At 36.1% G+C, this 13,241-nt stretch overlaps 1 protein-coding gene across 2 annotated transcripts in view; it reads right to left on the bottom strand.

Annotated features, from left to right (window-relative positions):
* CUNH4orf22 (chromosome unknown C4orf22 homolog) overlaps window positions 1–13,241 on the bottom strand; it is a 541,171-nt gene that overhangs the window by 525,231 nt on the left and 2,699 nt on the right. For both annotated transcript variants that reach the window (XM_011360593.1, XM_011360592.1), the window contains exon 2: window positions 6,745–6,875. In XM_011360593.1, coding sequence (XP_011358895.1) covers window positions 6,745–6,875 — 131 coding nt within the window. The remainder of the gene's footprint in view (window positions 1–6,744; window positions 6,876–13,241) is intronic.

Below are 13,241 nucleotides of genomic sequence, written 5' to 3'. Positions count from 1 at the left end.
TGGCTAAAATTTTTAAAACTGACAATACTATGTGTATTGTCAAGGAACTAGAACAACTGGAACATTGCTAGTGGGAAAGTAAAATGATACAGACACTTCAGAAAATCATTAGAAAGTTCCTTATAAAATTAAACATACACCTACCATGTGAATCAGCAACTCCATCCTTAATTACTTAAGATAAATGAAAATATATGTCCTTACAAAAAGCTATACATGAATATTTACAGAAGGTTTGTCAGAAAAGCCTAACCTAGAAACAAGTCAAGAGTGGATGGATACACAAATCGTTGTCCATCCATTAAATGAAATTATTACTCAGCAGTAAACAAGAACAAACATACATGCAACCACATGGTCTCAAAAGCCTTATAGTTAGTGGGAAAAAAAAGCTATATACTGTATGATTCCATTTACATGACATTCTGGAAAAGGTAAATCTCTAGGTACAGAAATCAGATGAGCAGTTGTCAGAGGCTGGGAGGAAAGCACAAATACAAAGGGGCATAAAGAAACTTTTTGAGTTCTATGCAACTCAAACTGATGGAATGTTCTTATCCTGATCATGGAGTGGTCACTATTTTATATATTTGTCAGAACTCATCAAATTAAACACTACAAACACCAATAAATCTGAATTTCAAAAATGAATTATAAAAAGAAAGGGTTCGCTGCCTGGCTTGAAAGAGAAGGTTAGCTGACAGCTTCCAGTTAACTTTTTTTTTTAAAATAAATTTATTCATTTAAATTAGTTTCAAGTATACAACACATTGATTAGACATCTATTGATCAGCCTCAGCAATTGAGATGTCATGTTCTCAGGTGGTCTCTACAAATCACTGAGCAAGACAACGGTTCACCAAATGGGGTACCCCTCTAAAAGGCAATCTCTGCTTTTCAGATCCTCCATTGGTCTGGCAGAGACTTTGCCAGGTGGGCAGTAAGATCTGATAGCTTCCTCTGTCCAACCCTTTTCATTTCATGTTTATTACTTCTCAGTTAAACTTTGGAATTCCTAACTCTATTTTTATGCCTGTTTCCCAGAGAGGCTAATCTGTTATAGATTGTTTCTGGAGTAGACTGAGAAAGCAGGCAGTAAATTGGGGTTTGGGGACTGGAACTCTTCCTATGAGCTCTCTAGTGATGAGGTCCACAGCCCTGGAAGTAAGTGGTGTGCATATAACCTCGGCACAAGGCACAAGGCACAAGGCACAAGGCACAAGGCACAAGGCACAGATGAATCGCCAACTTGGAGGCAATATAGTTCAAGGTGAGGTGCCATCCTTTAAGACACTCTCACCAGGGGAAATAGCAAGTGTCTCACTGAACTATAAGCTATGGCTGTCACGAGGGCACTTTGGGCTTCTTGTGTCCAGAGACCAGCAGGCAAGAAGAGGAGACACTATCTTGTGAAGAGAAAATGATGCTTATCGGTAGCAGGAGTAGGACTGCTGTTAACAGAATGGGGGTAGGGAGGAATGTGTGACAAACTCAAATGACCTAAGTGGGCACCTCTTGGTACTCCCTTATGAAATTTTAAGTGAGAATGACAAATGCAGCAACCCCAGCCTGAGAAAGTATGAATGAGACCTAAAGCGTTGATAGCTGCAGACAGAGGATTTAGAATGAATAGCAGATGAAGATAATAAGAACCAGTCCTGGCCCCCAAACCAACAGCAGGGATGAGGACTGTAGCTCATCCACTAATTTTCCTCAGATTCCGAGTTTCTTCTCAGGAAGAGAGGCCCTCAGTGCTCTGGAGGAGCTGTTCCCTGCATGCCCAAAGTGGATCTGTATGTCACCAGGAGAGATCTGCAGCAGGCATGGAGAGGTTATCACTCAGATACCTGTTGGAGAAAGAAAGGCCTTGCTGCCTAGCTGTGAGGAGTTTGCTGAGCTGACAGCCCCCAGCTGTTAACCCTTTCAGGGTCTGCTACAGCTTTCAAGCTGAAATCATACTTTCTTTGGGGCCAATAATTGGACAGCCAATAACGACACAGTAGGAGTACTAGGGCCTGACCATTTCCCCCAGTGTGGGACTCCTTTAATGAGCAACCTTTCCTCTGAAGCTTTCTATTGTGCTGGGAGAGTCTTTGTAATTTTGACATCGAGGTTCTGACCCTGCTTAGCTCTGTTTCCTCACTTTTCCTGTCACAGGTGTTACTCCCCCAACAAACCTTTTGCACTTCTAACTCATTGTCTGCATCCTTGGAGAAGCTAATCCGTATTTTTTGATAGCTACAAAACATGAGAATAACTTTTTTGAAATATAGTACTTAAAGCAAAGTAAAAAGTTGAAACCATTTCACAGAAATAACATTTTATCTGGCAGAACACTTTAAACTTACATAAATTCATTTAATTCACAAGTATATGGTATTCACTTTTGTTCATAAAGTGAATAAAATAGCCATTTTATATGAAACAAATTTTGGCCTTTTATCCAACTTCATCCTCATAAAATTAAAAGTATTTAGTCAACTAATAGATATTTCCATCTCCTATTTTTAAAAACAAAGTGAAGAAGACAATTCCAAATCATACCAGAAAGTAGTTGACAGGCAATAAACTGATTAGAATGGCCAGAATAAGGAAAGTTGGGGATTTGCCCAGCTTTTACATTTAGTCCCCGATACACTGGAGGATAAAGGGCACAAGAACCTTCTCCTAAATCGCCATAACTATCCTCTTCATTTAAGTGAAAAAGATCACAGGGATCCCTGTATATTCAGCATCTGAGACTTCTGTCAGACTAGTACAGGGAACTCTTACAGGAATTCCCAAAGGCTCATCACAAAATTTCTCAAGAAAATGACAATAACCAGTACAATTACCAGCTCCATCAAGCTACCACTTATTCCATCTATCTGTGTTTCACATGCCATGTTTCGGTAAAATAAGGTAATTATCCCAGAAGCAGTTCTAAGAGGGGCTAATTCATCTCCCAAAAAGATAAGCTGACCCAAAGTGAAGAGGCTGAGGATCTTACAAGCTTATCCAGGAGACAGTGTTCAGCCTAACGGACAACTCAGTTATACCACTAACGAGACCCCAAGAACCTAATATTTAATCTGAGTGGCAAATAATCAAGGCCCATCTCTCTAACAACTATAGAAATAAACTGAACTTCTCACTACAAATAGAAATTCTCTGGAGCTTATGATGGTAGTTAACTTAGTAAACACCATGGACAGCCCCTGGGGGAAAGAATACTGTCACGACAAAAAGAGCACCAGCTAAGTTACTCTCATCTCTTTTTTCCAACCTTTGTAGCCTCTGCCTTGTGACTACTACACCCAGCTAGCATGAATCTCAGTGGAGGAGAGATGAGAGATGAGGTTTACATCAGGAGCTTTCCCTGTGCTTCACATCCCTCCAAATTTTGACATAGTTTTACTTCAAAGTGTCACCACAGCACCCATGACGGCATATATTACCTTCTGTTGTAATTGCCTTTTTTGTTGAGATATAATTCACATACCATAAAATTCAAGTTTTTAAGGTGTACAAGTCAATGGTTCCTAGTATATGTACAAAGTTGTGCAATCATTAATATCTAATTACAGAACATTTCATCGCCCCAAAAAGAAACCCCACACTCATCGGCAGTCATTTTCCATTCACCCTTCCTTCCATCCTGTGGTAACAACAAATCTACTTTTTGTCTGTAGGGATTTACCTATTCTGGACATTTTATATAAATGGAACTACACAATGCATAGGTTTTTTTTTGCCTGGCTTCTTTTGCTTAGCCTACTGTTTTCAAGGTTTATCCATGCTGTAGCACATGACAGTACTTAACTCCTTTTTATGGCCGAATAGTATTCTATCATATATACATATACATACATATATATACATATATTTTACACATTTTTATCCATCAATCAGTTGACGGACATTTGGGTTGTTTCATTTTATGTCTACTATGAATAATATTGTTACATTTTGTATATATTATATATTAAAAATACACGTTTTTAAGTGGACCTATGTTTTCAATTCCCTTAGAGTTGAAATATATACCTAGGAGTGGAATTCATGGGATATACAGTAACTCTATGTTTAACTTTTTAAAGAACTGCCTAACTATTTTCCATTTTATATTCCCATTAGCAATGTAATTGTCTTTCATTTATCTAACCCTCAAATTTCTTAAAAGCAGGGACTAAGTCACATGTTCTATCACACCCTCAGCACCTAGCATTGCACATAATGCAGTTTGCTTGTCCATGAGTATTTGTGAAGTGAATGACTGAATAAAAGCCCAAAATAATTTTTTCAACTTATACCTTCTTCTGGCAAAATACTCCAAATGCTCCCTCCCGGTATCTTTAACTTTCCTCTCTCCAGACTCATTACCCTCTAAATCTATTATAAATAAGTGACATCCTCCGAGATGCTAGAACTTCTTGAAATGGGCTCTGTAATTGATTGCTAGAGCACAGGATTGTGATTGACTTGGGGCTGCTCACCTGCACATTAGAGAAGTTAATATAAGATAATCTGATAGTAGAATCAAGTGTTTCCAAGTCGGTACCAGCTGGCAGGCAGTCAGATTTTTGTGCATTGTTTTCAAAGTGATCATCCAGTAAACACAGCACGGGACATGTTTGACTCTAGGACATTCTGCTGGCCCTGCTGCCAATAACAGTACAATGGGCCTGGCAGGGAAGGGAGCAAAGTGACTCCCCACATGGGGCAAAAGGAAACATATGGGGCCCACCCATTACAAAGGCAAGCTGAGAAGATCTGTAGATGAAAGGGTCTTCCAATGCTAGCAGCTCTGGGTGGGGATTAGTCTCCCATGACTGGCACTTAAGTAGACTAATGGCTTCCAGTTCTGGCCAGTTCAAGAAACTATTGCATAGAATAAATACCCACTTTGATCCTCAAACATGACGTGGATATAAACACAGATGGAATTTAACTTTAAACATTAAACATGACAAATTCCTCTTAATATGAAATAGAATACGTCTCTAATAAAATATAAATATTCATTAATTCCTTATAAAATCTTACAAATATCTACTCCTGCCCCTGACTGATAAGCATTTATTGATACCTACAGGAGTCTTCTCTTCCTGTAGGTATCAATAAATGCTTATCAGTCAGGGGCAGGAAGACTCTTCCTGTAGGTATCAATAAATGCTTATCAGTCAGGGGCAGGAGTAGATATTTAAAACATCCTTGATGTTTTATATAAGACATTTCACATTGAACACATGTACTTTGCATCATTTCAATTTTTTAAGAATAAAAACCAAGTATAACTGTGTTGAATAAATTACTGAAGGTCTATATAAATTGCCTGTGGCAAGCAGAATGCCCCCCTCCAAGGATGCCCCTGCCTTAAGCCCTAGAACCTGTAAATATGTTGTTTTACATGACAAAAGGGATTTTACAGATATAATGAAGGTTACAGATCTTAAAATATGGAGATTATCCTTGGATTTTCTAGATAGACACAGTGTGATTACATAAACCCTTAAAAGAAGAGATCTTTCTCTGGTTGAAGTTGGGAAGGATGTGCAGAACAGGTAAGTCAGACAGATTTGAAGGGTGAGAGGATCTCGACCCATTCTTGCTGGAGGGGTACTCCATGGAAAGCATAAAAAGGAATTTGGGTGACCCGGGGGAGTAAAGACCATGATAGCTGACAAGGACATAGGACCTCAGTCCTACAATCACAAGAAATTAAACATGGCCAACAACCTGAATGAGTATAATTAGATTCATCTTCAGCCGCCAGGCAAAAATTCAATCCAGCCACAACAGGAATTCAACCTTGTGATGTACTGAGCAGAGAACCCATCTGAGCCACTTTACTCTGACTCTGACTTACAGAACTATGAGTCAATCTATTCGTGTAAATTTAAGCCACTGAGTTTCTGGTAATGTGTTATGGCAGCAATAGAGAACTAATATATTAACAAATGTCAGTATTTTAAATTCCAATATCCTATGGTTCTTAAACACAATAACTACTAGAACAATCAATTAAAATTGCATATTCCCAGAACCAATTCACATTCCACTACTATTTTTTATAACGAATATAAGGAAGTTTTCTACTCATAACTCCTGGGTATTTTTTAAATGTTATCTAAGAATAATATACCAATTTCTAAGTAATTATCCCCTGCAACATTTACAACTTTAGCATTCATTTTGAAAAGTAAATAGCTAATTATTTTGTCAAGTACTTTTCTAATTGTCTTTTCAGTTTGATACAGTTCACTTTAGGTATACATCTCTTTCATAATATGTTTAATATATTTTATATAACCATATATTAGTAACATTAGCAAAAGCCAGCAATCATTAAGAGTTGAATGAACAATGTTTACAAAAATGTGAGAACATAAATAATGCCAAGGGTTTATAGGCCTCAAAATACAAAGAATTCTAAGGTAAAAGTTACTCATATTTTTACTGCGTAAATACATAAAGCCAATAATATTGAGTTAAACATTCATAGGACTTCATTGGTATGATGACCATATTTTGGTACTCCTATTTCTTAAATTAGTAGCTCACAGTTGCACATGGCTTTCTTGCAAGCATTCCACAGTTCCTGATCTGCAGAACACACACTTAGGAGATTCCAAGTTCTACCTGTTCAACCAATGTTTCTAAATTACAACAATGCAAAAAAAAAAAAAAAAAAAAAAAAAAAAGGATTTTTCCAGAGACTCTACAATATACTATAAAATCTAGATTTGGAACATGGACACTTACTTTTTCTGAGTTCTTTCAGCCAGCCTTGCAATCTCTATAGCTGCCTTTCTCGCTTCGAAATCTTCCCTTTTCACCACCTCGCCAGTCCCTCGGTAGCCTAGCTCCACCAACTGGCGAGCCAGGGCTTCATCCTAAACAAAAAATCAGTTGTGGACATCTTATTTTATCTAGCATATACTGAATAATTTTTTTAATAGAAAATCAAATTTATTACTTAAAAATTAGATGAGATCTATTGGATATGAAAAATTAGAATACTTTCTCAACAACACTGTACTTTTATAAACATCTGAATTGTCATCCTTTTCCCATAGACGTTAGATTTAAAAAAAAAAATAATAGCATTAATCATTAAATTTTCTCTAAGGAATTGGAGGACAAAAGTCTGTTGTGTTTTTAATCAATTTATGAAAACAGCTGTAGCCAATTAATACAGTATCTTTAAAACAATAACACTGGAAACAATAATACTCATATAAGAAAGACTTAAAAAACCAATCGTCCAAAAAGAGAATTGGGTTGCTTTTAGAATAAGTCAACATTTCAGAGACTTACCTCTTTGAAGCAAATTAACTGATGACACAGAGCATTATAATTTGAAGTACAAAATAAAGAGCAGATGAATTTCCTATTTATGTAGAAAAATATTGTTTCCATATAGTGTTGGTACCAATAAAAACAGAAAAGTAGAAACCGAAAATGACCACAAAAAGCTTTATTGAAAAAAAATTTCCCACATCCCACTGAACCTTGTTACTTTAATAATTGCCTCACATATTTTTGTCACTTGCATAGCATATTCAAAAAAGAATATTGTTTCCCCATAATTTAAAGGTGTCAATTTATCTGAACTTACTAATATAAAGACTATTACATAAAAATGTATATATGGTAATAATGGTCCTTATATTATCATCTTAAATATGAAATATCTGAAATATAGTGAAAATAGTATATATTTTATTGTTATAGAACCTTAATGCATCACAGTTGAATGCAAGAACTGTCAAACAGGATTAAATGAGAAAACTTAAGATGCATGGTTAATAACCTATTTGACCCATAGCAGCTATTTTAAAGTTCAAACTATTGGAAGAAAACCAAAAACTCTATACATTATCAACATAGAAAACTTGCTACTTTTATTTGCTAAATATTAAATGCAAATACTGCACTCTGTGTAGCAAACGTGGATAAATTTGCCAAGGAAATACAATGCAAAGCACCAGGCCTGGGGTGGGCTATTTGCATTCTTTTTTGACTTGTTCCTCCCCCGCACCCGCTTTACTATCCTTGCTATCCCTGGCTTCTGCAGTGTGAACCACAAAACTGAGCAAATGCCTCCACCTAGTGGAATTAACATTTATTAGAAAAAGCAATGGAGATGTTTTTGCTTTACAAAAAGTGAGATGATCTGAGTGTAATGAGTGTAAGTTTTCTTAAATATATTACTAAGTGAGCTTATGGGAAGAACTCTCAGCTTAGCTCTGTGAAACTATGGAGTTCTAGCAGAATATAAATTGCTTGAGGTCAAAAGAGTATTTTACACAATAAAAGCCATTAAAAAGTTGTATATGAAGTGAATTATGCATTCCTACGTGCCTAACCTGGGCCACACAAAATTATTTGGATAGCTATGCACTCATCTATACTAATGTATGGCAACAAATGACAGGATCTACTTAGAAAACAAGTTGAAGATTGAAGTTGGTTGCTTTACTTATCATTATCATGCTCGATGGAATCATGAGTCATTTCTCAACTTTATATGGTCAATTATTTTTAAAGAAAATTATTTCTAAAGAAATTGAGAAACAAAGTATTTTCGTTTATTCACATACTTAGCATTTCTGGTGCTTTTCATTCCTTACAGGTTCAAGTCTCCTGATAACATGATTTTCCTTCTACCTAAAAAACTTTCAACATTTCTTGTAGTGTAGGTCTGCTAACAACAAATTATCTTGGCTTCTGTTTGGCTGAACAAATAATTTATTTCACCTTAATTTTTGAAAGATACTTTTGCCGAATTAGTGTTCCAGGTTGACTTTTTATCTTTCAGCACTTTAAAGATGTCATGTCCCATATTATTTCTGATGAGAATGTTCAGTCTTTTCTGTCTTTATTTTGTTCTACATAATGTGTCCCTTTACTTTAGATTCCCTTAAGATTTTCTACTTACCACTGGTTTTCAGCAATTTTAAGATATTCCTTAGAGTGATTTCTCTGTTTTTTCTGCTTAGAATGCTTTGTAATCCTTGGCCCTATGAATTTAGTTTTCACAAAATTTGTAAACTTTTCAGCCAACATTTTTTGAATACCTTTTTTTCCCTATTTCCCTCTGATCCTTCTGGGATTACACTTACATTTTTTAAAGAAAAACATATTATCATTATTATCATTTTTTAAATTAAACTTCAGTGGCTTTGAGTATAACAGTTCATCTTAATACAAACAAGTGATTAGCCATGACAAAGTACATAAATAAGGCAATAATCTTTTAACGGTTAATGCTTTTTTTTACTCATGTGATCATGAGTCATTAACTTTTGGATGCTAGCAGTCGAGGGTTTTAGCTATAAGGAGGCAACATGCAAAACAGAATCCAGAGACAGCTCACCCCTAGAGAGATGTCTTCATTTCTATACCCAAACTGTAAGACAACATGTGGCAAAGGAAGGCCCCACCCAAGTGGGCAGCAAATGTCTTTGGAAGACTTAATTCTAAATAGATGGCTTTTCTTTTTATTATTATTAGTTTCAGATATACAATACATTGGCTAGACATTTATATAGTTTATAAAGTGATCCCCCTGATTACTCTATCATCCATCTGACTCCACATACAGCCATTACAATACTACTGACTATATTCCCTATGCTGTTAGATTCCCTATTCTACTGGGACAATTTTAGAGACTTCTCAACGGCTGGGAGAAACACCTGGCCCCAAGGATATGCAATGGAACGGTGCTTTCACGTTGCTCCAGCTTTAGACCTTGGCAGACTTTCATTGGGAGTGCCTAAGTCCCACGAAGATACACCAGGAGCAAGAGAAACTGGGAAGGTGATTTTCTGCCTCTACTTAGGAAGGTGGGACATGATAATGAGTGTTCGAAATAATAACATATTCAGTAAATGGAGAGAAGGCACTATACAAGGTAGGCACTATGAACACAGGAGGGAAGGAAGAGTGAGTGGGCAGAAGTTAAGATAGTTTCATAAGTTTCATCACAGAAAACTGAAGGGAGTTCTAGCCTGATTAACTCTTCTTGTTGACTTGAAGAAGTGAGGTCATCAACTAAGAGTCAGAAATCTACAGAAAGAAGGTTTGAAAAACAAATTGTGGCGGGGGATGTGGAGCATGGGATATCAACAGGCAATTCTCAAAAGAAATACAAATGGCCAAGATACATTTAAAAAGATGACCAGTCTCACTAATTGTCAGGGAAATTAAAATTAGAACAATGAGACTTTTTCACATATGACATTGACAAAAAAGAAAAAGGTTGACATCAAGTGCTAGTGATGGTCTGAGGGGAAAGACGTCACATACACATACCGCTGGTGGGAGAGTAAATGGCTACTCTAGAGAGCACTTTGACCACATCTATTACAACCCGTCAATTCATTTTTTGATATATTTACCACTGCACACAAGAATGTACAAAAGATGTGCGTTTCACTGTTGTTTGTGATGCTCTGTAAGGAAAAGGAACTTCCAAAGGACCAACCTAAGTAAACAATGGATTCAATGTAGCAACTTATAAAGAATACAAAGATCTATGCAGAGTGATTTAATTTTAGATTTTTTTTTAGATTTTAGATTTTTTAAAAGTTACAGAAAGATAAAGATATTACTTTTTATGTAGAAAATACCAACAAACAATAGGTATTTACATATAATGAAAGTATTTATATATAATAAATATATACCTAATTTTTTAAAGACTAGACGTATGCATGCAAGAAGGATATTGGGGTAAACTTCAGCCCTTGCTGCTGCAGCTTTGCTCATGACCACAACAAATACTCATCACCTCCTACTTCTAGATTCCCCTCACTCTCAACTAATACCTCTGCTGGTCTTGGTAGCATATCCAATGGTCTGAACCAGACCCTCATTCATGAGGGGTCTGAACCATTGGTTGTAAAACCTCTCCCAGTTTTAGCTGCTATTCTCAAACTGGACTGCTTCACTTCTAGTGAATATCTGTTGACTATTTTGCAGTTTCATGTTTTGGGGTCTTTTAGATACCCCATTGTTTTTTCTGCTTTTCTGTCACATGAATGCTGATTTCTTCTGGGTGCTGTGGTTATGGATAGTTTCTCCCCATCTGATTTTATGTTGGAGTTCATAGAAATAACTCGCCTAGTTTTGTGTAAATGTTGATCATAGGTTTTCAGTTTTGCCATCCAGCTGCTCTTGGCTTCTGGATGATCCCATTCTCCTTATTCCCTCTTACCTTTCTGACCTCGTTTCTTATGCTCCTTTGTGAGCACCACCTCCATGCCCAGGCCCTATATAATGGTTGTTCTCCCAGATTTTGTCTTCAGCCTCGTCTTGTCTCATTCTACGTACTCTCCTCAGGAATTTGCCCTGCCTCCACTCGTTTCCTCCTTGCAATAGCTTTTGAAGTCAACATAAATAAAAATGGAATGAAACATACTTTAAATACACAGAATATAGATTTTAGGGGATTGTTTGAGACACCGGGGATATTAGCCTGATAGCATTTTATTTTTATAATTATGATAAAGTTTCAGAAGTATTATGGATACAGTTATCTTGGTTTAGTTTAATTCCCTGATGATCAGAATTCATGTCCATGAGGATACTAGATATTTTTTTTCTTAGAAAAACGTATTTCTGTGAAACTAAAGAAGGAAAAATATAGGACTCCCCTTACACAGAGAGCAGCTAATTTATGCCAAATTATTTTTCTACTGAATAAACGAAACAGTATAGCTGATTCTGAAATACAAGAATTAAGATTTTCATAGAGAAAAGTATTTACTCTGAATCTCAATGCAATAAATAATGGAAAAGCTACAACAGTTGGTTAGTCAGCTTCTTGTATAATCGTGGTAAATTATGTGACTGGATCTTTCCTAGACTCTCACGTTTTCAATGTCTGCCAAATAATTTTAAGATTATTTCCAAAAGATTTAATTTTTATGATTTATTCATTTCTGCCTTCTAAATAATGGCAAAATAACCTTAAATAAAACTTTTCCATTGCTAATCTCTGTAAATAATTTAGCCATGATTGCAATCCATTCATCAGGGAAATTTTTAAATAACTCTAAAAATATTCCTTGATTTCTTATCTTAGAAAAGCAATTCAGTAGACTTTTGGTTCTCCAGTGGTCACAGGCAGCCACTGAAATGCAGGGACTATATTTACTTAACATGGAAGAATTACCAAGGAAGAATCTGGGAAAATTTTTACCAAACTTTTTTAGTATTTGTTTATTGATCTAGGGGGTTGGTTTAATTATTTGATACTCACTCCTGAAACAAATGTTATTTGAGTTTGTGGAGATAAACCTAATTGTTGATATTGTTATAAATTTCTTTTGATGGTTTATAGGTATTTAGTAAAGTGAGCAAAGCAAAGTAGATGTAGAATGAAGAGGCCTCTTTTATCTTCCTTAACCATCTTACCCCTCTCCTCCTCATCAAAGTTAACTGGTGTTAGTCTTCATCTTTCTCTCCTACTTCCCTTCTTTCTTAATCAAGTATCATATAAAAAGCATTGTGGTTATTATATCCATAGACTACTTGGATATTTATAGTGGTCTGAGATGTTAAATGATAACGTAGAGGTCAGGATTATGGCAGGTAAACTCAAAAGATATGATTAAAGGAATAAAAGCACAATTTACAAAGATATGGGCAGGATTAATGGAAACCAACAGGGGATGGTGAAGCATCCTGGGCCAGCAACAGTGGGATGTCATTAACACCATCAGGCCTAAAAGGAGACAGGAGAGGAAACAGTTTCTAGAACAGGGAGTGCTGCCAGCACCTGGGAAGAGTGCTATAGCTGATGGAATGAGAAGATGGCCAAACCCGAGGAATGCAGCCACAACCAAACCACAACCAGCAGGAAGATGACATGGAATAAATCCTCTAATTACTCTCTTCCAGCCCTCTGATCTCCTACTGGCTGAAACGAACCTAAAAGCAAAAGAGCCTAGTTAATGACCCCAGAGGACAGCTTCCAGGGGCACAGATCAAGGTGGAGAAGGGTAGAGAATTAATCCAGCAAAAATAATATGACCATTTTGTATCTCAATCATTGGTACTAATTTTTATTGAAATTAATTGAAAACTTTTGGTAGTAGAATATACTACAAAATAAAAGAGTACCTAAAAGATAGTAAATACCTCTAAAATGTTTGCTGAATAAATAACAGACTGGACTGTAAGCACTATACTAAAGTTAGGTAACTAAGATCAATTCTAGAACCGATTTTTCTTTAAATTTCTAGCAA

This window comes from Pteropus vampyrus, unplaced genomic scaffold (genome assembly GCF_000151845.1).
Source record: "Pteropus vampyrus isolate Shadow unplaced genomic scaffold, Pvam_2.0 Scaffold56, whole genome shotgun sequence".
Taxonomy (NCBI): domain Eukaryota; kingdom Metazoa; phylum Chordata; class Mammalia; order Chiroptera; family Pteropodidae; genus Pteropus; species Pteropus vampyrus.
This window is presented reverse-complemented; position numbering and strand designations above follow the sequence as displayed.